Source organism: Neolamprologus multifasciatus, chromosome 1 (genome assembly GCF_963576455.1).
Source record: "Neolamprologus multifasciatus chromosome 1, fNeoMul1.2, whole genome shotgun sequence".
Lineage (NCBI taxonomy): Eukaryota > Metazoa > Chordata > Actinopteri > Cichliformes > Cichlidae > Neolamprologus > Neolamprologus multifasciatus.
In genome coordinates this window covers 28,946,860-28,973,820 of record NC_140439.1, presented here as the reverse complement: position 1 = coordinate 28,973,820, position 26,961 = coordinate 28,946,860, and the positions used below count along the sequence as shown (strand labels likewise).

Genomic DNA, 26,961 nt, shown 5'->3' with positions numbered 1-26,961 from the left:
ATAACAAAAATACAACTCAATACTTTGTAACATAACCTTTGTTGGCAATAACAGAGGTCAAACGTTTACTATAGGTCTTTACCAGGTTTGCACACACAGTAGCTGGTATTTTGGCCCATTCCTCCATGCAGATCTTCTCAAGAGCAGTGATGTTTTGGGGCTGTCGCCGAGCAACACGGACTTTCAACTCCCGCCACAGATTTTCTATGGGGTTGAGGTCTGGAGACTGGCTAGGCCACTCCAGGACTTTCAAATGCTTCTTACGGAGCCACTCCTTTGTTGCCCGGGCGGTGTGTTTTGGATCATTGTCATGTTGGAAGACCCAGCCTCGTTTCATCTTCAAAGTTCTCACTGATGGAAGGAGGTTTTGGCTCAAAATCTCACGATACTTGGCCCCATTCATTCTGTCCTTAACACGGATCAGTCGTCCTGTCCCCTTGGCAGAAAATCAGCCCCATAGCATGATGTTTCCACCCCCATGCTTCACAGTAGGTATGGTGTTCTTGGGATGCAACTCAGTATTCTTCTTCCTCCAAACACGACGAGTTGAGTTTATACCAAAAAGTTCTACTTTGGTTTCATCTGACCACATGACATTCTCCCAATCCTCTGCTGTATCATCCATGTGCTCTCTGGCAAACTTCAGACGGGCCTGGACATGCACTGGCTTCAGCAGCGGAACACGTCTGGCACTGCGGGATTTGATTCCCTGCCGTTGTAGTGTGTTACTGATGGTGACCTTTGTTACTTTGGTCCCAGCTCTCTGCAGGTCATTCACCAGGTCCCCCCGTGTGGTTCTGGGATCTTTGCTCACCGTTCTCATGATCATTTTGACCCCACGGGATGAGATCTTGCGTGGAGCCCCAGATCGAGGGAGATTATCAGTGGTCTTGTATGTCTTCCATTTTCTGATGATTGCTCCCACAGTTGATTTTTTCACACCAAGCTGCTTGCCTATTGTAGATTCACTCTTCCCAGTCTGGTGCAGGTCTACAATTATTTTCCTGGTGTCCTTCGAAAGCTCTTTGGTCTTGGCCATGGCGGAGTTTGGAGTCTGACTGGTTGAGGCTGTGGACAGGTGTCTGTTATACAGATGATGAGGTCAAACAGGTGCCATTCATACAGGTAACGAGTGGGGGACAGAAAAGCTTCTTACAGAAGACGTTACAGGTCTGTGAGAGCCAGGGATTTTCCTTGTTTGAGGTGACCAAATACTTATTTTCCACCCTGATTTACGAATAAATTCTTTACAAATCCTACCATGTGAATTCATAGATTTTTTTTTCACATTCTGTCTCTCACAGTTGAAGTGTACCTCTGGTGCAAATTACTGACCTCTGTCATCATTTTAAGTGGGGGAACTTGCACAATCGGTGGCTGACTAAATACTTTTTTGCCCCACTGTATGTAGAAAACTGAGCCATGTAACTATGTGCAAACTGTTCATCAGGAGCGTTGTGTTCTTAGCCTGACTTTGATATCCAAGTGTTTTAAATATTTGTTGGAAACCATAATCCTCTACTCACTGACAAAAAACAAATTTTCTACTAGTTTGACCAGAAACTGAGATGCAAAATTATCATACCATCTCTTTGTCAATCACTAGAAGATGCTTGATGTGACTAAAATCCACAATTGCTACAAATAGAAAATGGTGTGTGCAATGGAAGGAGATTGCAGGTAAAGAAAAAAAAAAGAGGGAGATACAATAGAAATAGTTTGCTCTTGTAGTGGCAGGATATCAATGGCACAAAGATGAAACAAATCAACCTTAGGTAGCCCCGGTGGTTAGCCAATCCATAGTAATCAGTGAGACTGCATTGAGCTCTCCACTTCACGGACCCTTACCAATCAGCAGAGAAAACACAGATCTGTCATCTGTTTTCCTGTGCTCACTGATGGAGACAAAGGTCAGTGAGAGTAAAGTGTGGTAATTATTAGGGGTGCAACGATACACAAAATTCACGGTTCGGTTCGATACTTTGGTGTCACGGTTCGATATTTTTTCGATACAAAAAAATGTTCATGCCTTTTTAATTTGTCATTTATTAAAATTATAAATATAGATTTTAACTCAAAAGTACAGTTTTTAAATTTAATGTTGCTTAAACAACAAAATAATAATAATTTAAAAAAATCCATCTGATTGAGAAATTACTCATCTTTGGAAAAGAGAGTTTATTACAGAGAAATGTCTCTTTCCAAAATAAAAGCTATACTATACGCTTCTTCTGGGGTATATTCTCAGCAGCATATTAAACATATCAGGTCCCCATAAGGAGAATCATGTGCTAACGGCTGTTTAAATGACTCGGGTAAAGTTTGTAGCATGCGTCCTTGTTGTTTTTGTCTGCTTCCACTTGTCTTTGCACTAGGATGATGTCGGCGTAAATGTGCAGTCATATTCGTTGTGTTCCCACTAGTGGTGACAGCGTTAATCTCATTAAAATGACATTAACGCCATAACGCGGCAAATCTCCGTTAACGAGTTACCGCAGATCGCCCCGTGCGTGGGGCTGGATGGCGTCAACACGTTAACAAGCTAACTGCGCTAACACACTAGTTCCCACCAATTGAGCATTGCGTGGCACATCCGACATACTGTTTTACTTTTGTCTATGATGCGCTTACCATCAGGGTCATGCTTCACATGAAAACCAAGATAGTTCCAAACACGAGGATGGGGGAGGTTCAATTTCAGGTAGCGTTCAGGCAGTAGCCATGTTGCAACGAGCTTAGCTTCTGTCTTGCTAGCTTGAGCTGTGCTCAGTGGATCTGCACTCGACAGTGCAGCCTAGGCGGAGTAGTCGAACGCAGACAACACAGGCAGCATTGTCAGAAGAAAAGTTGATAAAGTAAATACATTTTTTTGTATTGTTTGATACATATGTGTACCGAACCGAAAGCACTGTATCAAATGGTTCAATATCAATACGAGGATCGTTGCACCCCTAGTAATTATATATGAAGGGTGGGTAAGGAAACTGTGGCCCATGTATATTTCTGCCCATAATGACCTTTTAAAGTCTTTTGTTCCCACATTATTTGTCAGTCATTCAACAGTGTCCCGCTGGCTATCATTAGAAAATTGATCAGGGATTTGAACTAATGCATGCCCACTGCTAATGTCAAAATACAGATGGCATGACTCACTTCAGCCTTCTGAAGGAGATTTTGTCTAATCTTGTCTTATGGACTAGTCTGGCCAAATGACTTCCAGAGGGATGTGCTGTGTCTATTTGTATTGATCCCCATTAATTGCTATGACAGGGAAATATAAAATTGTATGTTAGGTGTAATTCAGAAAATACCATGCATCTCCTCAGAGAGTGTGTAGACATAAAGGCAATGAAGATACAGACAGAGACGCACATGCACACACACATTCACAAACACACATCTGTTTTTGTGTCTGGTGGCATCATGAAATGAACTTCCTGGTAGGCAGATGATTTGGCATCAGTGTGCTCAGGTTTTCATAACCTTTGGATGCCTCCCACCCTTGTCCTACAGAGAACCGAGGACAAAGCTCTGTCCTATTAGAGATGAATAATGAGCCTGTTGGCAAAAGAGACGTTGCTAATGTTTTGCCCAAAAATCTCAAATCTGTCCCCAATGATAATGTATTCTATGCCTGTGCCAAACAGGTCTATATTTGAAAAAGTGATTTCATTGCAGATATGACTTATAAAACCTGTAGAGTGGAAATGCATTGTAATATCTGGCAGGTGTATAGGCATCAAAATAAGGGCTTAGTTTGTTTTCCTGCAATTGATGTCTTTCCTGTGTGGTGGCATAGCTTTGTTCGTTTATGCTAATAAACAACACCAACTTGGGAATGTGGAATAATTCTTTATAAAGTCAATCTTTTAGGGTGATCCTTTGAATACAAAGCTTATTTACTTAATATTTTTTGCAATATTTCATGTTTTGTTTTTTGTATTAAGTGGAATAAGAGAGTGTATGGTAGAATAGTATACTGCAAGCAGAGTCTTCCTACCGTGAAAGGTTATGGTCATCAGAGGCAAAAAGGTCAGCTTCATGGGAGACAAAGAAGGTTTTCCTATAAAGACTGCAACATTTAACTTTTTCTTTTGAAACTCCAAGTCAGGGACCATACTCACAAAGCTGTTCCCCAGGGTAGATTATTGCTTTGTAGAAGAAAATCTTTGAACGTTAACGGTCTCTGTTTTTTCACCATCAACTCTCACTCTTGGACACACAGCTTTTGAAATGTCAGTTCTTTAGGGCAACAGTTCTAATTTTTGTTTCGCTTAGTGTAAGTAAATAGATCTGACTGTGAGTTTTTGTTCAGAGATCCCAGGAGAGTGGCATGCATGCTCAGCAGAGAGACTTCTCACTGCAACCTCCCTCGAACATATTGATCAGGAATGCTTATTGGCGTCAGCCCTGTGAATAAAATGCTGCTCTATTGAGTTCAGTTCCCCACTGGGCAACTGAATGAAGAGACAAAAACCTTTAGCACTTTTTTGTGGACTGCTATTCAGCTCAAATCCTAAGCCTAATGACGTCACTGGTAGGAAGAGAAAAATTGAAAATGGCACCTTTGTAAACTGCACCTTCTGAAATGACAATGTATATATCTGTTTTTATTTTCTTTTTTACCCCCCTTTCTGTCAGTTTTATGTTATGTGTTGCAGCTTCTCCTGCAGATCGAGAAGAGCGCCGAATTTGGTGTTTATAAAATCAAGGGCAGATAAATAGCGTTGTTCTCCGGCTCTTCACTCAGAATCATTTGTTGACATCAGTGAGAAGAAGAGGCTTGACATGTGCATCCAGATACATATCCCTGCTGGAAGCAACCATCTCATTAACATTTAAAATCCTGGAACATGAAAAAAGACAGTGTTTATACAGATTCAGTACAGAATGAGCAACCTTCTGTATCCACATTATAGCAATTTTTAAGTTATAGTGTGGTGTGAGGAGTGGAAAATAAACTTTTCATATTTTTATTCTTGTGATTTTGAGCACTTAAATGTTCTGATAAAAATGATTTTTTTTTTAAATCTCTGAAATCATTTGAAATATTCCAACATGGTGAGTCCACTCAGTATGTGTTTTAAAATTAGAACCTTTTGATCTGCCTCTAACTTTTTACCCTTTTGATCTGTTTGACTTCAATTCATCGTGTTTTCCCTGAGCCTCAGAATGACTTTATGTAGTCAAGTGATTTCCCATATATCATTTATTTATTTAGTAATTAATTTATTTGTGTATTAATCTATGAGCTATGTATTTAATATTAAATAATGCACAGTCCTTCATGAGATTTTACGATAAACTTCGGGCTTTCTTAGTGGTCCTTTGTTTTCTGTTTGGTTGGAATATAGGGCAGTACAGTTTGGGTGCTCTTGTCAGAGACAGTTTGTGTGCTGCTATTTCGTAACAGTTTTTTGCGGCAGCCGGGGTTTAAGAGACCTTTCCTGGGTAGTGTGTGAGCTCCTGTCGTCCCCTTCACAGGTGAGGAGACATAAGAAGGGTCCAGACAGTTATGGAGGAGTGAGTGCTCAGAGGAAGAACGTTTGGGGGCAACTGAGCTGGCCAGGAGGCTGGGCTCAGTATCGCTATCTGGTGTAGCATAGCCACTCTTATCCTCTTGTAACTCCTCTTGCTCCTCCTCTTCATCATCGTCACAGCACAATGCATGGTACAGAATTTTGTCACTGAAGCGGACTCTTTCTCTTGTGCCAGAGGTACGGGAAGTCTTGTGGCTGTGCGTGGAGCTGCTGGCCTCCTCGCTCGATGAATCTGGAGTAATAATGCGTGGCCCATTGGGGATGGGCAGCCCGCCATTCATCTGAGAGTAGACAGACGCAGTGGTGGGGGGTGGGGTGGGGGTTTGTGTTTGGGTGAGGTTGGTCCCACGACCCATCTCCTGCTGTGGATCTCCTGGTTGCCCGCAAGATCTGCGAGCGGCTGCACCAGCAGCCTCCAGATAACTGCAGAACTCCCAGCTGTCAGAAAGGACATCTGCATTGAGGAAGTCCAATCGGAAGGCCTCTCCCAAGCCCCGCTCACTGCTGGACGTGCTGCTGGCTGTGGCCACGGTCCAGTCATCTGGCTCCAGGTCAAAGTCAAAGTCAGACGTTAGTTTATCGATTTGACCCACCACCTGTGAAAGAGAATAAACAGTTTTAGGTAAAAGATAGAATGGGAAGAGAGATTATTTTGATCCAGATATTATTATTATTTTTTAACCTTAACAGCCACAAAGATCCAATCATAAATCTCTGAACAATGGTTCAGAGATTTAAGTGCAATTGCTACTAAATTTTTTATGTTGTGCCAAGATTTCCAGAGAATGAATCAATAGCCAACTGTAGTGACTTTTACCTCATGACCTCAAGTTAATGATAAACTTCTCTAAAGCTAATGGATTAGTTGAAGCAATATCTGGTGCAATTATTTCTCTCTTAGGAAAGTAAATGCAATTCAATCTAACTCCTGTTTTGGAATCAAGATCTAATTCTACTTCTTGTTAGTTTACGACCAAGAGCTTACAAAAATTCAACTTGACCTTTACTTTATGTTTAGTCCAATAGTAAGTAGCATAAAGTGCATTTTACCTCCAATATGTCATTGTTATCATTTACCTCCAAAGGCCTCTGTGTCCAAAGGTAAGCTTATGAAGGCAAAATAATTTGGATAAAAGCTAAAAGTTATATTTCTGAAAAAATAATGCGTAATAATGTATATTAAGCTTTTTATACATAGAAAAAAGTGCACGTATCACCTGCTCTGTTTTGGCTGGACTTTTATATGCTAACATAATTAGAACACATAGCATGTGCATTTTTGCCATTTTTGCATATTTATGTCATAAATGCATACTGAAAAAGAAATATTTTTGCACTTGTAGAAAAAAATGCAAAGAGGGATAATGGTCTTACTTTTTGCACACACAGTACATGAATAGACCGACTCCAATTATATGAAATCTCTAGATGTTTCGCATGTCCCTGAATTGCCCCCCACTGGGAAGTTTAACAAAAGCCAACATTTACTCAGAGTTTGCCTTTACAGCTTGCCATTACTCTCCTTTCATCCATAAATCTATAATTGTTTGTTCATAGTTTGGAAATTGTCTTTATTTCCACCAAGGTTTTCCTCAGACAGGTGTTAAAAAATTTACTTCATGTTATATTAAGACAAAATTAAACAATCCTGTGGAATGAGCCTGTAGCATGAAAGAGACTTGAGACAGAAAAGGCAACACACGTGCTCCAAAGAATCCTCTAAGACCAAGCTGTGTATCCTAAATCCAGTAGCTGATTCATTTTAAAATGAGATAAACCTTCTTAGACCTATAGCTTTACAGTATGAACCCCTAATCCAGTGCTTTTGATGCCTGCACTTTGATGTTAATTGTAGTGCTTTTGTAATGCTATTGTAATGCCCATGTCAAACAAAATAAACTCAAATGTTCACCTGCTGCACAGAAATGTACCACAAAAGCATTTCATTTATTATTACCTCAAAATTAACCTCAATGCCTTTGTCATCAGCAGCAGTGTTGAGTGTTTGATGAATAGAAAGCACTTCAGTGGAAATCATGCTGGTTTGCTGACAGCACCTAAAATCCGAGCCCTCTGTACTTGACATTTTAGCACCTTTAATCAGCATGTTCTGCTCTCACCAACAATCTATTGTGAAATGAAAACACTCAGCATTCATGTAGCTTGTAAATGATACATTTCCCCAAACTATTCAGCAATTAAGCACAGTGTTTTGAACTCAGAAAACTTTTTTTTTTAGAATGTGTACACCTCAATTTGCCCTGTAATTGCTGCCGAACAGCAGAGAAAGTGTAGTTTCACCCTGAGATTTGTTGAATATGATCTCTTTTCGCCCCCCCCTATAATTATTTGCAGTGCTTGCTTCTTTCTGACTCTTATGACTACAAAATGAGTATGCTTGTATCAAAAACTCCAAGTCTTATCTCTGTATGTGGAATTGCTATTGTAATTCATTCTTTGTCCAACTTTAAAAGCTGTAAATTCAAACTTGCTGCTCGTGTGCTCAATAAAAAGCTTAAGAATAAAACTGAATAAATCTTCCATCCTAAATTTGGCTCAAGCATGGTTAGATTCTCCTTGCTGCTGTTTTATCTGAATCCTGAATTTTCCTTGGTGCTGATAAGTCAAAGCACCTGCATTTTGAATCTGGCTGTATACCTCTGCACGCACAGCATTGGCTCATCTGTCAATGAGCTTCTCTGCAGATCTGCCAGTTATGGCATCGTGCACCTCATGAGTACCTGGACTGTGCTTCTCCACTGGCATGCTGCCCGGAGGGAACTAGGCTGTATGAATCCTCTAATCCTTGAATTACTCCACCTGTTTGCTATGTGATTTGCAGACTTTTACTCATGGAGCTATTAATGTAAGATGTTTTCAGGGCCAGAGGAGTCTGAATAGCTTTGTTTACTTGATTGCAAAACCTAATTTAATCAGTGTGTTAAAAGAATAGCTATCAGACGTATTTCTCAACCCTGCTATTAAACCCGAATTTATTATTGTTTGGTTAGTAGTTATTGCCATGAGCAACAAGTCATTTCTTTAAATCTTCTAATTTGCGTTTAAACAGATGGCGCACTTACAGCATACCGGGGTAAGTTCAGAGAAAGGTAACAGGTAATGCACAAATCGAGATTCTAGTTGCCAAATACATACCGAGTGTTGCTGTACCTCTGCAGTGACCCTGAACCTGCTTATTTTCTATTTTAAAAGGCGTTCCTGCATGCTTCAACTGTTTAGCGTGACCTCTCCCTGCAGTATATAGTGGGCTAATTTAGCTTGATAACAGTTTCAGCCTGCAGGATCTGCTGATTCTTTTTGTCACAATGCTGCACATGCTCAATGCAACAACAAAGAAGTCTAGTCTCTGCTTTTTTTTTCTCCAGAGTGTGTGATGAAGGATCTATGGATGGAATTGGATGAGAAGATTATTTTAGCACAAAGGATGAATGAACACATCAGGAACAAGTTATTAACACTGTGCACAATGTGTTGGAAATAGCAGATGCATTATGAGAAGGCATTATGAAGTAATTATGAAACGTGTAACACGGAACTTTATCTCATGTGGACATCACTGCACGTGGGTTATTAATCATATACTGGAAAAATAAATAAATAAATGAAAGCACTCCAGAGATCATGTACACAAACAAGCTATAACCCCCCCCCCCTCCCCCGATGTGCGTATGGTTTTTATTGTCTGAAACATAGGCCTACAAGGTAAATAGTGGTTAGCTCATAAGGTGCTTATTTTGAGTTCTCTTTTGTTTTTATTTCCTCCAAAAATGTAAAAATTCTGGAAGCTTAAAGTTGTGATAAACCTCTGGAGTCAGACTGTGTATCCCCAACAGACTTCACGGCACATTCATACTACAAAGTTTATGATGCGGTGATGGCATATCCTTGTGACTGAAAAGACTCCATTTGCAACACAGTTAAGCAGTAATGTATAGTATAAGCATGGATATAAAGTGCTGGGGATTAGACTTTAACTTCAGTCTATAATTTTCTCTCCATGCCTCTGCTGACAACTTCACTTACTCGCTTTACTGTAAATGCTGTCTTATAGAAACTATTAAAAAGTATGATGACTATAACAATAACTATGATTTTCTGTGTGTGAATGGTAAGCAGAACATGATTTGTTTATTTTAGATTAACGGTTGCCCAGGAAGAATCACACATACACACAAACTGAGTAATAAATGGCATTGTGATTTTTTTTTTTCTGTTTCATTGCACACTATCAACCAGCAGTCACAAGTCAATTGTGAGCATATCACCTGATCAACAGAGAGTTGAGTCATTTCAAAGCTCTCTGAGGTGCTTTAAAAGAGAGGCTGCCTCAGTAGCGTCAGGCGAGGTTTTATTACTGTACCTCAACACCTGTCTGAAATGATGGTCTGGGTAATTGAGGGTCAGACTGAAAGAGGGCACCCTCCAGCCTTGTCTGTAACAGAAAGGCAGAGTGACGGAAAAGACAGGCAAGGATTATTTAGCACAGATTTGTGTAAAACTATTAATGAAGGCCCCCCCCCCCCTCAGGAGTGGTGATTTTTCTGTAATATTCAGCACCACCTGGTCTCTTGATTTATTTATTGTAGCTGGGCACCTGATTTCTTTCTCCCAAAGTGAGTGTCTTTTCTCTCTTATGGCTAATTAAAATTGTACCAGAACATTAGTACTGTAACATTTTTTCCTAGATCGGTTGTTTAATATGTTGTTGAAAATTTCAGACAGAGGTCAAAATCAGCAAATGTGAAAATTTAGGTGTGAAATTGCCTCTGATGAGGAGGGTATATTTACCACATGTTCTAATCACTCAGTTGGTCTTTAAGCAGACGTTTAATTGGAATCGCTTGTTTTGATGCGCATTGATGGTTTTCTGTGTGGAAAGATTTTTGTTAGCTGTCTAGTAAACAGATGGGAATCACAATTCTTTGCAAGTCTTACATAAAAGTGCATCTTTAACATGTTTCTAATGATGCCAGTAGAAAGGGTATCTGGTTTTCCGTATGCATTACATATTTTAGTGTTTACCAGAAAGTAGAAAACAGCTCTGAAATATGCTATCAGTAGCAATGCAGTTTGTACATATGTAAAAAAAATAAATCAGGTGTGAGTTACCAAAATAAATGAGACATAACACCCTCACTGGGTTCATTTGAAATGCACGCAGTATGAGTGAATTTTCTGTGGATCACTTCATTACGCTGTGTTCAAGTGGCCTCTCTCCATCTGTTCCTGTGCCACCCGTTCTTCCAGGAGTCATTTTCAGAGCAGACTGAGAGAAGTTTGCAGTGCTTGTTCGTTAATTATGCAGCATCCAGCGTCTAGCATAGCTTTGCTTTTTTTTTCCATGGGAAAATCTCAAATGTTCAGAGGCGCTATTCAAACAAATCTAAGTGTTATTTCTTTCTCAACATGTCACAATAGATTTCCAGCCCTCCACTGTGCAGCACTTTCAGCACTGAAAGCGGTTAATGCCAGTTAGGAAGTCTCAGCAATTATCAAAATGGCCTTGCATGCTGGCTTTGTAAGTAAAGGCTTCACAAATATTGTTTTAATGCAGTTAACTCCAGCAGTTTTGCAGCTCCTTCTTACTCTGTATCCTCTCCTTATTTCCCCTCAATTGAATTCTCCTCAAGCCGAGAAGAGGGAGGCATCCAAGCCACTCATATTTTTATGATATGGTTTATCTTATCCCCCAGAACCTAATTTATCATCCCCGACTTACGCTGAAAGGACATATTTACCAGATTCACTAGCAAAATTGTCCAGTGACTTGTAAACTTGTGCAGTCTCTTCCAGACATCTTTATTCACTACCGGATAAAATGGAATTCTGGGAGCATTTTAAAATTTGTAATGTACTGAACATTACCCTGCTGTATGTGAAGAACATGCAAGTATTTCATATCTGCACAGAATGTTGCTTGGCTTGAGAGTTTAGACTTCATTGAGTAAAAGCTTCGGGCAGAACTTTACACATGACATTGTTTGCTTGGAGTGTGATTAGGGTTGTGCATCGGGGCAGAATAATGCAGTACCATTGATAACAACCTAACCACAGTGTCTCTGTTTCAAAATGGAGCAAACTACAAACTAATTTATGAATCACTTTAATAAAGCTTAACATTTTTTCAGCTGCCCTTCAGAATATATTTTTCCAGACTGTGTGAACTTAGGTTAATGCAGAGGAATAGATGCTGCACCATTCCCCCCTAATCATATGCATGAAAGGAGACGGGGCTGCTTAACAGAGGGTTTGCAAATGTGATTCAGATGACAAATGAATATCCGTTACTCTTCATGTCAGATAATATGCACACGCAAGCAAGGTCTTGAAAAATCTCGTGTAACATAAAAAGTGGATGAGAGACAAGAGCCAAAGCATTGTCTAGTCTCAGTTTTGGTTTGTTTTTTGTCTTGTCAGATCCCCCAGTTTTTATTTTATTTACAGTTGAATAAAAATGTTTTCAAACATACAAAGAAAATCTGTTGATATAACAGGTGTGAAATACTTCCGTTGTGCTGCTTTGCCGTTAGCTTCCCCCATGTTTCCTCACCTCTCCTGCTAGGTGTGCTAAAGAACAACAGCGATTTGAACAGTTCATCACATTGTTACAGTATCTTATTTATGGTTCTGAATCTGGAGCAGATAGTTATCTGATCCAAATCAGTGCAGTTTGGTGCATCCCTCTAATCACATCAGAGTCAATGGTGTCGCTGATTTACGGTATGATATATAATACGTTACATTAAGTATCTTGACAGACCTAATTTCAGCTTATTTATCACATCAGAATTTTTTCCCTAAAATCTGTATTGATATCTTACCCCAGAAAACCTATAATCACTCAGTGTGTAACTGAATCATTGTGCCACTGATCTTGGACCGTTCTGTGGGACATGTTACAAAAACTAAAGAAGACCTACTTGAGATCGGTTAGCTTCTCATGCATTTCCATTGTACAAAATTCCATAGCACTTTGTCCTAGCCAAGTATATTGAGCATGGTCGGGATTTGAATACAGTTCACTCTGCAGACCAATGAGTCACTGGGCAGAAGACATTGCAGACAAGCTAGGGGGACCTGATTAGGGTCAGGCCATCTTGATTGCTCAGATGTATTGCTTAGTGTTGGCACAGGGATAAATGTCCTTTGAAGTGTTCGCTGGAAGCATTTGGTGTAATTATCCTGTCATGAGAGGGGCTATAAGCTTGAGACTTCATTAGGCACATGCCTGCTGCTTTTTCATCTTTTCTCAAAAAACACTCATCTTTATGGAGGCCTTAAAGTGCTAAACAACGCTGTGATGAGCATACGGCCAGTACCTCCTGACAACTCACTAATCAAAAGCATCATTACAAACTTCAGCACATAATGGGCCTCATTTATCCCTGTGGGGCTTTAGAAGAGGTGGGCTTCTGAAGTCCCTGTAGGCCTGGGCAATCAACCACTTCCTTAGCCAAATTTAGGTCATTAGACTGTTAGACTGGACTGTCTTATATTCGTACTCTATGGCAAATTTGGAAGGTTTATCATATCATACTTCGAGAGGCTATGGGTTGTACAATCAGTGAGGGAGGAAAATGGGAAGATTGTCTTCCAGCAATAGGGAGGTAGCAGATGCAGCATGTGTTGGTGCTGGCAGAGCACACTGATCATTTATTGAGGTTCTCCTTCATTGCTTCTATCCGTGTTGAGAGGCCTAGTGCCGGTAATGACCAGAAAAAGATGGTAGGGCCACGCTACGGGGCTCCTCAGTCTGTCTGCTTCCTTGAGATAGCAGGTGGATTAGGCCTGTGTACCGTCAGGTCATGCTGGTCACATGCAAGGAAAAATGGATCATGTGAGTGCAGTCAGGCCACACTGACCCATTTTAATGACTCAGAGTTTTTATTAGCAACATGGTGTCTTCTGTCTTTTGTGGGTTGGGTTGAAGGGTAAATGTATTTGACCTGCACTGGAAAATGGGGGGAATCTCTTGGGCAGAGGGTAGAATACCAGAAACTGCAAGTGTGTCTCCATGCCAGCCAATAAGCAGATAATAAGTGTATCCCGACGAGGGGGAGGGGGTGGGGAAATACACAGTCCATTCTATAGCTGCATGCTTATCCCATTTTATGCCAATGACTAATCATAATTTCAATGTTTTAAATAAATTTAGATTTAGCGTACTTACAGTTGATCTGATTTGTTACAGTAACAATTTCTCATGTAATTCCTACTATGGCAGTAAATTGGTGTAAACATGTTACTACATTAACATCACAGCAGAATATAAACACATTTTCTGGGCTGTCAAAGCTCATTTGCATCAGACGATGTGCATAGTCGAGCAAACAGTTAATGTTGATGGAATATTAAATATATACCCATCTCATTACTGACTGAATTAACATGCTGAAATAATTGAAGTTGGGTGCATCTTGGGGTTTGAGTTATTTATTTGTGCTGTATTTTAGTGGAGAGCACCGACATATATAAGCAGCAACAGCGGTAGTCCAAGCATTACATCGTTTGAAATGGTTTTGATCAGCATTGGCCAAAATAGTCAGGCAAACAAAGATGTATATCTGCATGTTAGTCTGCATGATCTAAATCGAGGAACAATCCGACAGATCGAGAAACCAAGCAGAAGGTGAAAGACTGACAGGGAAGAAATTCTAATCTTCATGCAGTTTTATTTTTACTTTTAACTTATTTTTTTTTTAAATTCTTCTGTCTGCTTTACTCCTGCTTTTCTTTCTGTCTGTGAGGACATATTCATACCCTCAAAAACATGTTCTACAATAAAACACCATTTGCACCTCTCACATTACCACTAACATGCAGATTCACACATTGCTATTGATCACCTGCTCTCTTTCTGTAATTAAGTCCTTACAATACAGTTCTCTTCCCTGGGTTGTGGCTGAAAATATTGCCTAACAACATATCAGTAATGAAGCAGGACTTACTTTTTTCCCCCAACTCTAGGAGTGTAAATGGAATTGCAAACCCAGCACACCAAGTTGCTAAAAAACTACCTTGAAGACAAAGGGTTTTTTTAAACAGCAGACAACATGTTTTTTCTCTTTCCTTAAAAGAATCTGTGGTCAAATCTATCAGCTCAGTTAGTGGAGAAGTAGAACAGGCAGCTGTATGTGTGGTCAGCTTTTGAAAGATCTGATATGTGGATGTGTAAATCTCAATGACTCCACCCACACAGCTTGCTGTTAATCACCCGTGTATCATGTATGCCAGCAACTGAACTTTATTGCAAAATGTCTCATCTTCTGCCAAGACAATGGGTGGTCTATAAAGCCTTTGTCATATCACAATATTTCAAGTACAGGTGATTACAACTTGCAGGCAGCAGAATTTATAAATGGATGCAAATTGAGGACATTTCCATCCTTCTTTTCCAATAAGCTACGGCCATTAACATATTACCTAATTTTAAGTGTCAATCTCTTGTAATAAGGTGCCGGGAGCAGCAGCATTATAGTGCAATAGTAGCGATACAGCACAAGTCAAATTTAAGCACAAACGTAGATGGGGTAGAGTTTTCACCAGAATAAGTAAAATAACTGCTTAAAACTTTAACATAACAAAAATGAAGGTGACTTAAGCTTGTAACTCTTCAGGAACCTCATAAAACTATAAAAGTATTTTCTGCTTGTAATGATGTAACACAATGATGTAAAAGCCGAGCTTTTTAACCAGTTGCTTACAGCCCTGCTTTACCACCATATAGTAATGATTTTGATCCACTGTTTGCTCTCCCTGACATATGGAGTGCAACTAGCGATAGCATTTGGTGGAGTCTAGTCTGCAGTATGTGCATTGACAGTTCATTGTGATACACCTGTAGTATATATTTTGAAGAATGTATTAATACTTTGCAGAAACCTACTGAAAACTGCACAGAAATAACATTTTCATATCATGAAATGCTTTCTGAACTATTCCAAATTCATTACAAGCAACATTTGTACCCCTACAATATATATTACACACTAAGCACTGAGAAAGTAAAAGAAGCTGAGAAACAGTGGTGTCTGACAGTGCATAGATGTTCTCTTCCTTTTTTCAATCCTGTCTAAAACAGTAAATAAAATCAAGCAGCAACATCAAAACAACATAAAAAGGACGCCTTATTACCTCTACCAAGTAGAAAGGTCTACTAACATGCACTGAGCACAGGAGATTATGTTCCTCCACCTCTTTGTTGCTACGTTATTGGTGCGAAATTAGTTGCCTCATACTAGATAAATGTGATTTGTTAGGGTCAGTGTTTGTTAATAATCTTTGTGTGTGATTTAAGTGATTTTAACAGCTTTTCATTGTATGGTCACAGAACATTTTCTATTGTATGTTTGCATGGAAGTTTAAAACAAGCCCATTGCTGATAATCAGTGTCAATAAAGTAAAAATGTTAATGTTTTTCTGTCCGATTGATTATAAATGTCAAACATTCATAAATAAATAACCAGTAACACTATCTATATATTTTTACATAATAATTCTGCCATAATGACAGTCTCAGTAATCTAAAATATGTCTTGAACAAACATTGGGCTAAAGTACGATAAATCAACAGACTACTAGCTGCATTTTCAGTTCACTAGTTCTATGTTTCATTTTGTTTTAACATAAGCTTAGTTTCCATTACAGCTAAATGCTGTCTGACAGTGGCTGAACTGTTCGGGGCTGAGAGAGCAGCAGCTAACCCTACTATTAATACAGGGCATGCAATCAATATGCCAGTGGCATTTCTAGGTTTCCTTGGCCTGCAGCACTTATCTTAATGGGAGTGTGCTCCCATTTTCTTTTATAGTGTGAACACATATATCATTACCCAACAAATATAGCTAGATCTACAGGCCTCTGTGAAAACACTGAGGCACAGAGGAGAAAAAAAAACCCCAAAAACTAATGCAATTTATTTTTATTTTAACCTTCTCTCTGAGCCTTTATGGAAGCAATGATGGACCTCAGGAATATTCAATTGCTGTTTCACTTCTGCTCCATCTTCTTTGGCCTTTAGTGAAGATTGGCTAGCCAGTGTTTGTGGCAGCATTATTACTCAGAAGCATACCACAGAGGATGATGCGGTGTGCATTAGTGGGCAGAAACACATTTCTGTTGAGAAGCATTTTCATTCATCCTCCTTCAAGCTTACCTGGAGTTTCCTTGAAATGATACATGCTTAGTCAGATAGTGCATTGTCCTACTAAAAGAGTGTGACCATGTTCAGGTGCAACTGCTATGCCAGCCAAGGATGAATCATTTGTAGCTCCTGAAAACTTTGCAGCTGTTTGAAAGCAAACTCATACAATATGGACAATGACAATCTTTGCCAGAATGACAAACGCTAACCTGCTAATCTCTATCATAATAAATCAAATCATCTTATGACCACATTTTTAACTCCTGTTGTAGATCAACTCTTTTTTGGGGGGTTACACTGTTTACCTGGGGAAAGAAAGTCTCTTCTGACCTCTTATCAACAAAGCATTTTCATCCGCAGCCCTTTAACTGTGACTAACTGTCTGGAGGAGTGAGGTGTTTAAAATAAGCGTGGTATCTTACCTTCCCACAATAACCGCTATGCTATCCTATTTACAGTGATATATATTATCTAAAGGTGTTATTGACATAATCCTCAACTTTAAAATAGTTCCAAAAACACACATCTAAAAAAGACACATCTCATTTAGTACAAATACATTTCCACAGTAAATACGTGATCTTTCAAAAGAAATGTCTTTTTAATAATTGTGTTGGTTTCTCCTGAATCACAGATTGAAGCAGAGAACCCGCTGCACTGAAGGCTTCAAGATATACAAACATGTGCCTGCTCTATTAAGAAAGACACTGCAGATTAAATTTGTGTACTCGTAAAATGTTTGTTTGAGCTCTTACACCCGAATGAGTTTTACTTGTTGAGGTGCTAGCACTTATGAACCAGAAAATGTGCCCATATCTCTGTGGAATCACCCTGGCTTCTGTTACTGTGTTCGCAGTGTCCAGTGGAACAAATCAATGATTGCTCTCTTGATGACCTAGAGAGAGTTTTGGCTATAATTTTTTTTATAATAGAATTGTTCTTGTGAACAACATTAATACTTTTACCATCAAAGGTAGAGTCCAGTGTTTCTCTTGCAGGTATGTAACAGCAGCATCATTATGCTGGAAATCAAACAAGCTAAGACCATGCACTTACACATGCTTTGACTCAACGATGATAGCTCCCCTCCTTCCCCACCGTGGTTATGAAGTAGGCCACAGATATTGGCATGGCTTGCTCTCCTACCTCTTTCTCTCAAAACAATTTGTCATTGCTTCCAGGGTTCTGCCATTTCTATCTGTGACAATCTGTAGGGCGGTCGCCTCAGAGAGTGACAAAACCTGTCACAGTGCGTCACTTTCACTCTCTCTTTGGCAAGCGGCAGGACATCTTTGAGTTGGCAGCACCTTTATCAGATATGGCAGTTCCTAAAGCTCTGCCTATAACAGCAGGCAAGTTGGAGGAAAAGAGCCGGTGACTTTACAGAGACCTATTTGCAAACAAAATCACTGGGAGACATTTCCCACAAGGCACCATCTGGCTGCCACATATACCTGCCTCCATCACTCCCTTGCCACCACCGGGTTTCCTATTTATAGGAACTCTCCTGTCCACCCACCTAAAGAATGCATCTTGTAAAACAGCAACTAAAATCTAGCAAACTGTAGATATTCCTTCAGGCAATCAATCATCAGGGTGACAGATGTCAACACATCTCCCCCTTAATGTGCGGATAACATCTTCTTAACAGTCTGCTGTCGCTAACAATGGAAATGAACAAGCAGCCGGCTTCTTGCCAGACTTCGCAGAGATAGCAAGTCCAGCAGTGACCTTCTTTGTCATTATCTGAACTCTTCTCCTATATTTAGCTTGGCTCTAAGTCGTGAGACAAACTGTGAAAACGACAGAAACGCCTAAACTGAAGGTACCGTGTATGATATGTTTGTGTATACTGGATTTTCTTTAGCAGAATTTGCGATGATTTTGGAAGTCAGCTGTCAACCATCATTGAAGTATCAGAATTATCAATAAAGCAATTAGTGTTTCTGTAAGCGTTGTAGGTTGTATTCTGATTATTGGTATTATGTTATTGAACGTGCATTCCCGAACGAGCACAGAATACTGAGAGCGAAACAGACGTGCACTTGCAAGCTTGTTAGACATTTGCAGTATTTTGATATGGTCCACAGTGACTACGTTTTGAATGCTTTAAGGACACTCACAGCAATGTACTATTTTGATTGGAATGCCGAAATGTCATATATAATTAAACTTAAGCAAATAAAAACTGCAAAATTCATCCTGACTAATAGATGTTCTCTCTGCCTCCATGCACTCTTTATCATGTATTTATTTGCACATTTCACATATCCTCCCCTTCATTTTTTTTCCTAATCCAAGGTTTTATCATCTGAGAGCAATACTGAACTTTAAACAACTTCCAATGTAAAATACAGCCAATGAATTAGTCATTAAAATCCAGATGTTTTGTTATTGTTCCCCATTAAGTAAAAGCCTCTGTAACATCCTCTCTTTCTTTCTTTCTTTCTCTCTCTCAGTTTTGGATAGATTTCATCAGGCGTCTCGTCAAGAGAACAATTAGTCAATGTGCATGGATCAGTTCCTTTAATTACATATTGAAATACTACCCATAAGCCCAAAAACATATTGATTACGTGCCTGAAATGAGGCAAGGATACATATATGTCCCCCTTGAAGAAATATCACCGCCTATTTTCTGCTTAACAATTCTCTTGATTTGTGATTTAATGTGTCTATCTCTTTCTGTCTGTGTGTCTCTTGATAATTATATGTTGTCGAGTTGGCAGGGAAACACGATGGTGTTTGGAGAAGCATTACCTCGGTCACACAACCCCTTTGGGCAAAAGGAGCCTGGTAAACACATCTCACAAAAGTGAGAGGAAAGAAAATATTTAACTAGGACTGTATTTTATTGCATATTTAAATAAGTAAATAATTTAAAGAATAAGTTTAAAATTAATATATGCATGACTCATTTGTTTTATACTAAGCCAGAAGTCTGCCCTCGTGCCCTTTGTGGACTGTCAAGCTCAAATACGGCATAGTAGACAGTTTAGGGGCAAGAAATCCACAGCTATCCAACCCAAATATCTTCTGAAGTCTGAGGGGGAAAATGCTGTCTGTACTGACCTCTGTAAACTCTCCTGCTGAGTTCTTGGTCTTAGTCACTCATTTTCAGCCTTGTTGAATAAAAAAAATTTTTGCAACCAAGATGGTGACCTCATCTTAAAGCTTCAAAACACAACTTGTGATGTCACAGTAGCTATGTCAGTCATTCATACAGCCCCTGGTTTTGCTGTGGTATTAATAAAACCAACACACACACACACACACACACAGTGCAGTGGGGTTCCCTTTACCTGCATTCTCCAGGGACAATAAAAGGGGCAATTACAGCAGACAAATAACCAATGTACAGTGAAGGTGAACGACAGGAGAGGCAATTTCCCATTCTTTTCTCCTCTCACTTCATCTCCGTTTCATGCGTTGAATTTCTAGTCCATAAACACTGGGCCCATTGTACTGTTGTGTTGACACAAATTGGAAAGAGTGAAGAATGGAGATGTATTGTTCTACGTAAAGCATATTCATCTTTTCAATAAACTTGGCTTTGGCAAGGGAAGAGAGAGTGCGAAGTCAGGCGCAGCATGTAATTAGTTGGTAGAAGTATGGTATGAGGGCCTTGTTGAGCCATCTGTGGAAAACATTTTTGAGGATCGTTATGACTGAGATTTTGTTGCTTCGTTGTCTTCACCTGCACTTGTCCATGACCCCCTCTCCTATATGATTTGCTTGCCAGCAAATGCCATCCTCCAAATCTACTCTTTGCAACTCTGCATGATACAACAATCGGTGTTCGCCAAAGCGCCTTCCGATGCATTCTCCTCGCTTTTCATACACACCGTTCTACAAGGTTCCTGGAAACATTTGAAAAGGGGCTTCATTAATAATCCATGGATTTTGTGTTCGTGCATAAATGCGGCGCCAATCTACAAGTGCAAGTCCGTAGTTGGCCACTGTTTTGACACCTTTCATGGGTTTCTCGCTCTCTTTCTTGCAGCTGAGCTTTGATTGATGACAACAAAAGGAGTGGTGAAATCTGAGGGCTGGATGGAGAGATAACTGACTGGCTGAGAATGACTCAGTCTGTAGCACAGAGTCAGTCTGCTGCAGCCTGGAGGAAGAGACAGCAGTGCAAGAATGAGAGGGAGCAGGAAAGGGAGAAGGTATCACAGGGTAAATGAGGCCTTGCAGTTTGGTAGTGCACATAGCTTCATCATCCTTGGCTCATGTTTGGGAGGCAAACATGACTGGGCTAATGTTGCTTTATTTGAGGAGAGAAACATCAGAGTCAGAGTGATGTGACCAAACACACAGCAGGGCCTCGCCAGCAGCATTCTATCTAATCAATCTACTGTGGGAGGACAGAAAACACACAAACAGCATGCACTCACAGAACACAAACACACACACACACCCCAAAAAAACAAAAACAAAACAAAACTACAGTATATACACACACATTCTCATACTCATAGCTAAACTCATATCTTCTGGCAGATACTCATACACCCACACAAACACATGCATCAATCACTAGCTCTTTTTTCCCCTATAAAATAAAAAAACACTGTCATAAAGGCACAACGGATATATATATATACAGTGCATGCCAGACTGACTGCCAGACTGGCTCATGTTACTTTGATCCTGATGGGAAATGGTGATTATTTGAATGGCAGCATGTCAATCTGACCTCAGGGTTATTGAGATGTTTTTTTTAATAGACCAGATATAACCCCAAAAAATGCATATGGCAGCCCTGACTGCATCTATGACATCATCATGCAAATTCCCCTCTTACGTGACCTTGGATCTATCTGCACGGACTCAGAGAACACGCGATGTGATCAGGTCAGTCACGACAGAAAAAAGTGTCCCCATCCCTTGGCCCTTTGTAGTCATCGCTTATGAATCATATTTTTTCTCAAAAGGTGATGGCTGCCAGTAATGTTATGCTGGTGGTAGGTGCAGTGTGGACATTGGTGTTGGGGGCTCTGGCGTGCTCTCCCTCTTTAAATAGCCCCAGATCTAATCTGCAGACAGCAGCAGAGTTCTGACAGATCCTGCCTTGGTGCCTCCTCCCACTAGGTGACACATTCTTTATTTATTTTTGCTCTCCTCCGCTCTGGTATTCACTCCATGGAGCACTAGCCCCTCAAGCTATTGTCAGTTCTGTTCTCCATCCATGTCTGAAAAACCAAATGGATTTACAGGGTTTACTGTCAACCCCTCCCTTTTTCTGGGCTTATGAATGTGGCACAATCTTCTCTTTCCAATCTTTTATTTCCACACTATCTATCCCTTCATTATGACTTGTTCCTTCTTCACTTTGGGCCACTCCACTGACACTGCCTCTTCTTTGTTTGAGCATTTCTTTTCCGAAATTAATGTAATAATATGTCCTAATCTGTGCATGATATAGTAGAAAATTATCTTAATGAATAAAGTTTATAATGCATTAACGGTTCTCATGAGCATTTTAAACCTTAATACAAGAGAGTGCCTCTTTTTTTCCCTTTAAAACCACAATTCTCTCATTACTCTGTAATAAAAATGATAACGTAGGTCTAACCTTAATGAAGTATTCATTTGAAATCAAACTAAACCTAGCCAAAATGTAACTATCATCTTGGCAGATCGTAATATGTATTTGTTTTCCAAATGGAGATTGACAACAGCGATGACAAATAATGTCATCTTGTTAATACGGGTGTCAGATCAGGAAATAGTTGTTGTTCTGAAGGGCAGTAATTTCGTTAGTCAGTTTGGAGGAATTGAGTGGTTGACACCAATGTAAAGCTTCTGCTCCCTTAGGCTGCAAATCCTAAAATCTGCAGTGAACATCACTTGTCGGATATAATCAATGCAAATTAATAAGTGGTGGTAAAATTGACATTTTCAATTGCACATTTTTCGTACACTAGATAGAAGAAGCACCTTAAGTGGAACCGCACATAAGGTTTGTTATCTTATATGGCTGAGAAATGACCAGATCTGCAGATTATGATGGCACATAGAAAACTGTTCGCGCCATGCAATTCTAGTCAAAAAGCTGCTATCATTTTATAGTAGTAAGATATTTTCCTTATAATCTGTGTTAAGTCACAGTTCAGTATCAGGTTTACTATTGCACAGCCACAGTTCTCAAAAAGTTTGGGAGCAGAAATTTAAATAAAAACTGAATGCAATGATTTGCAAATCTTATAAACCCATATTTTATTTATGATAGAATATAGAAACAAATCAAATGTTGACAATAAGAAAATGTGCAATTTTAAGAAAAAAATAAGGCCATTTTAAATTTGATGGCAGCAAAACATCTCAGAAAACTTGGGACATTGGCGTGCTTACCACTGTGTAGCATCCCTCCTTGTTTTAACAACAGTCTGTAATTGTCTAGGAACTAAAGAGAACAGTTGTTGGACTTTTCAAGGAGGAATGTTGTCCCATTCTGATGTAGGATTCTAACTGCTCAACAGTCTAATTTGTATTTTTTTTTTCTTTTTGTTGCTCCAAATTGATTAAATTGGTAAAAGGTCTGGAGTGCAGGGAGGTCAATTCAGCACCTGGACTCTTCTAATGCAAAAGCCATGGGTTGTGTGATTTAGCATTATTTCACTGAAATATGGGAAACCTTCCATGAAAAAGATGCCACCTGGATGGGAGCATATATTGCTCTAATAGCTGTATACATCTTTCAACACTGATGGTGCTTTTTCTCATATGAAAGCTGCCAATTTTATAGACACTAATGCACCCCTGTACCATGAGAGATTCTGTCTGAGTGAGAGGGTCCTTCACCACTTTATCCATGTTTTCCAAAAATAATTTCTGAGTTTAACTCATCTGACCAAAGAGCAGTTTTCCACTTTGCTTCAGTTCAATTTAATTGAGCTTTCCCACAGAGAGGATGGCAGTGTTTCTGGATGATGCTGGCGTATGGGTTCTTTTCATCATAGAGCTTTCACCTGCATTTGTGGATGCAGGTGAACTGTGTTCACAAACAGGGATATCTGGTGTTTCAAGTGTTCCCGAACTTATGCAATGATTCCCATGACAGAATCATGCCTGTTTTATTGTTTTTTGGCCTTTATGTGCAGAGATTTCTCTGGATTTTGATTTTTTTAGATGATAACTCTAAAATGCTTTTCTTATATCAAATTCAAAATAAGATTTTTTTTCATGCAAAGAGTTCTTGTTGAACCTTTCACGTTTTCTTTTTGTATTGTAAATAAATATGGGTTTATGACATTTAAAAATCCTTCTGTTTTTATTTTCATTTTAACAGCATCCCAACTTCTTTTGGAATTTGGATTTTAAAGGCCCTGCAGAGACTGGCTTTAACTAAAGTGCAGTCACTGTAGAAATGCCTTATGAGGAGTAATACCTACTGTCTATGCTCCAAAATAAATTAGCAAACTGGCAGGAAAAGCAATATTTCTTAAACTATATTTTTTCAGACTTTGATTTCTTCATCCCAGAAAAAACAAACAGTTGGCAATTGCGAATAAAGATTCTGAATCATACAAATTTGTTAGTAACATCAAACCAACATGCACATTTTTTTAGTCTGTTTCTGTCATTTAAGGTAAGTAGCCCTCCATTAATAATTCCTGCTAAGTTTCATCTAGGGGCTTAAGTGTTCAGGCAAAAGTAACCACTGCATCAGCAGAAGACTTCAAAGCCACTAGATAATCCTAAAGCAGTGGTCTCGTCATGTGTTTCCTTTTTAGCTGTTTCAATGTAAATACTGTACATACCACCCCTATTTATTCTGTGGTGACAAGCCTGGAAACGAGCTAATATACAATGCCGCATCATATCTTTGCTCTGCTTTTCCGTGTTTTAGTAAAGGCAGCAACCATGTGCACTCTGCTGTGATCAAAGACAAGAAAACAAAGACTATAGTTCTACTTTATACATTTGTGTGATGACGTGGTGAAATCCATTTCTATGAGATATTCTCTCGACCCTCCTCACTCCGTGCACAATTAATTTGATACAAGCTAGAAGCGTAAATCCTAGATGATTATGCTGTGTTCAGGACAACAGCAATGAATATTTTCATCTTCCCAGGACTCAAGAACAGCAGGAGATGAGGAAATTAGTTTTGTTGTATTATGTAGATGCCTGCTCATTTTGCAGCATCGGCAGGATTCAGCAGTTGAGACGGCGGTATTAGAGATGGGGTGGGAGGTTAGGCAGTTAAGGTTGTTAACAGTAAAGCACACATCAAGTTTCACAGTACACACTTTCTGGAATGAGAGGTATTCCACGTGTGGTCTGTGGATGATTGTCAGATTGAGTCTCTTGGGCAGTATATTATTGGAATAAGAATATAATCGTTGCAGACCACCCACTCTTCTCTCCTTAGACCACAAGCACAATTAAAGGCACAGTCTTGCAAGCTGGGAAGTGGCCAGCTGTTCTGGGTTAATAGATGGGTTTGGCCAGACGTCTGCGAGGTGACCGCTAGCTGGCAGCCTGCTGCTGGATAAGGTTGCAGATTGTAAGTGGACATGTACTTTGCTTCCCTCTGTGTGCAGTTGTCGCTGGAGATGATGAAGCACCCTGAATTTTCCCTCCTTCACTGTCTGCAGCTCTCTTGTCTCGCCCTTATTCTACCCTTCCTTACCCTTCTTTCACTAGCCAAGGCCGAAGCAAGCATGCTGACACGTAGGCACTATCCTACTGTACCAGCTCCCTGACTTCAGACCCCAGATGGAGTGTCTCTGTTGACTCAGGGGAGTTCAAGGACTGAAAGAGCATGATAATAAGAAAAGCAGAGCATGAGAGAGACTGCAGAAGGCAGAAACCATGCCCTTTCATAACCCACGTCCCATCTTTGAAAAGAATAACACATAGTGTCAACAGTGCTTACTTGGCACTGTCCTACTGTACTTATACTTGCACTTGCCCTCAAACCTGGAGTTAAATCAGTGAAGGCACAGTCATGATCTACTTTAACCTGGAATCACATGAAAGGGCATGCTAAAATATGTACATTGCTCTAAATATTCACCCAGTGTGTCCTGGTTACAGCTATTTCTTATTTCAGCACTGCTCTGCTTAGCTTAGTGGTTTCATTTGGCATCTGCTCTCATTACCAGAGCAAAAAAAAAAAAGGAAGGAAGAGAGAGAGAACAAGATGGGGGGTTGGTGTGTTCGGTCAGGCACTAATGTTGCTCTAGCTTTTCCTGTAGTTGTTGGAGTAGTCTTGTTATTGGTGTTGAACTGAGGCCTTGGTCAGAAATGAACAGTCCTATGGGCTTCAGGCTGCACGAATAACTAGCGAGGGTTCCCATCCAAGCACTTAGAGTATAATGAATTATCCATGTGTTACTTTTATGTTATTAAAAATCAAAGATTAAAACATGCTATGTTTGATTGACAAGTCTTTTAATATGCACAAAGGGTTCCCATTAATCACAACACAACAGTTTTATTATGTAAAAAGTTTGTCTCCATCAGCAGTGTCTGTAAATGTTAGATTACAAAAAAATCTGCATTCAGAAATACGATTGATCGGGAAAAGCAAAATGTTGATTTTTTTTTTTCCATCTGCAACTCTTCAATGATGTATGTGACTATACTGTATCCGCTCAATTATTTACATAGTCAAACAAATGGCTGGGCTTCAGAAGTGTTCACTGCATCTAATGCAAAATGAAAGGAAATCAGAATATGCTAGTGGAGCAATAAATAATAGGTAATGTTTGCAGAGTGTCTGATAGATCCCATCAAAATGCGTATGAAATATTCATTTAATGGGCTACACTTTATTTGGATAGTCCAGTGGTGAAAATCGGCATCCCATTAAGTGACTTTAATGTGTCGCTAAAATGCCTAAGGTGTTTCAAAAGCTGCTCATAATTGTGTGAGAAGAAGTCAATATATCTCAGGGCTACAGTTAAACTTATGGTTCGGGTTACTTTAGTTGTACGATGTTCTGAAAGCCTGAAAGCTTTAATGCAGTAAAAAAAGAGGGAGGAATACAGGAGCGGAGTCTCTTGCAGCTCTCTTTGGCTTTGCACTGGCCTTATTAGTATTCTGTCTGCAGCAGAGGACAATGGTCTAAATTTAACCAGAAAAATATAAGGAACTGGCCTCACCATCTTTAAGAGAACAGAGCTGACCAGACCTGCATTGTTCCCACACCTGCTGGAGGACCAGTGTTTGTGTTCTTTGCCTGTGGTCATAATTCCGGTACTTGAGCAACAGTCCTGTATCTGGACTGGATTGGGTGCTTCT

General features: G+C 39.7%; 1 protein-coding gene across 2 annotated transcripts in view; it reads right to left on the bottom strand.

Annotated features, from left to right (window-relative positions):
• Positions 1–3,928: 3,928 nt before the first annotated feature.
• Positions 3,929–26,961, bottom strand: part of insyn1 (inhibitory synaptic factor 1) — a 46,022-nt gene continuing 22,989 nt past the window's right edge. For both annotated transcript variants that reach the window (XM_085154927.1, XM_085154933.1), the window contains exon 3: positions 3,929–6,136. In XM_085154927.1, the coding sequence (XP_085011053.1) occupies positions 5,318–6,136 (819 nt within the window). In that variant the 3' untranslated portion in view covers positions 3,929–5,317. The remainder of the gene's footprint in view (positions 6,137–26,961) is intronic.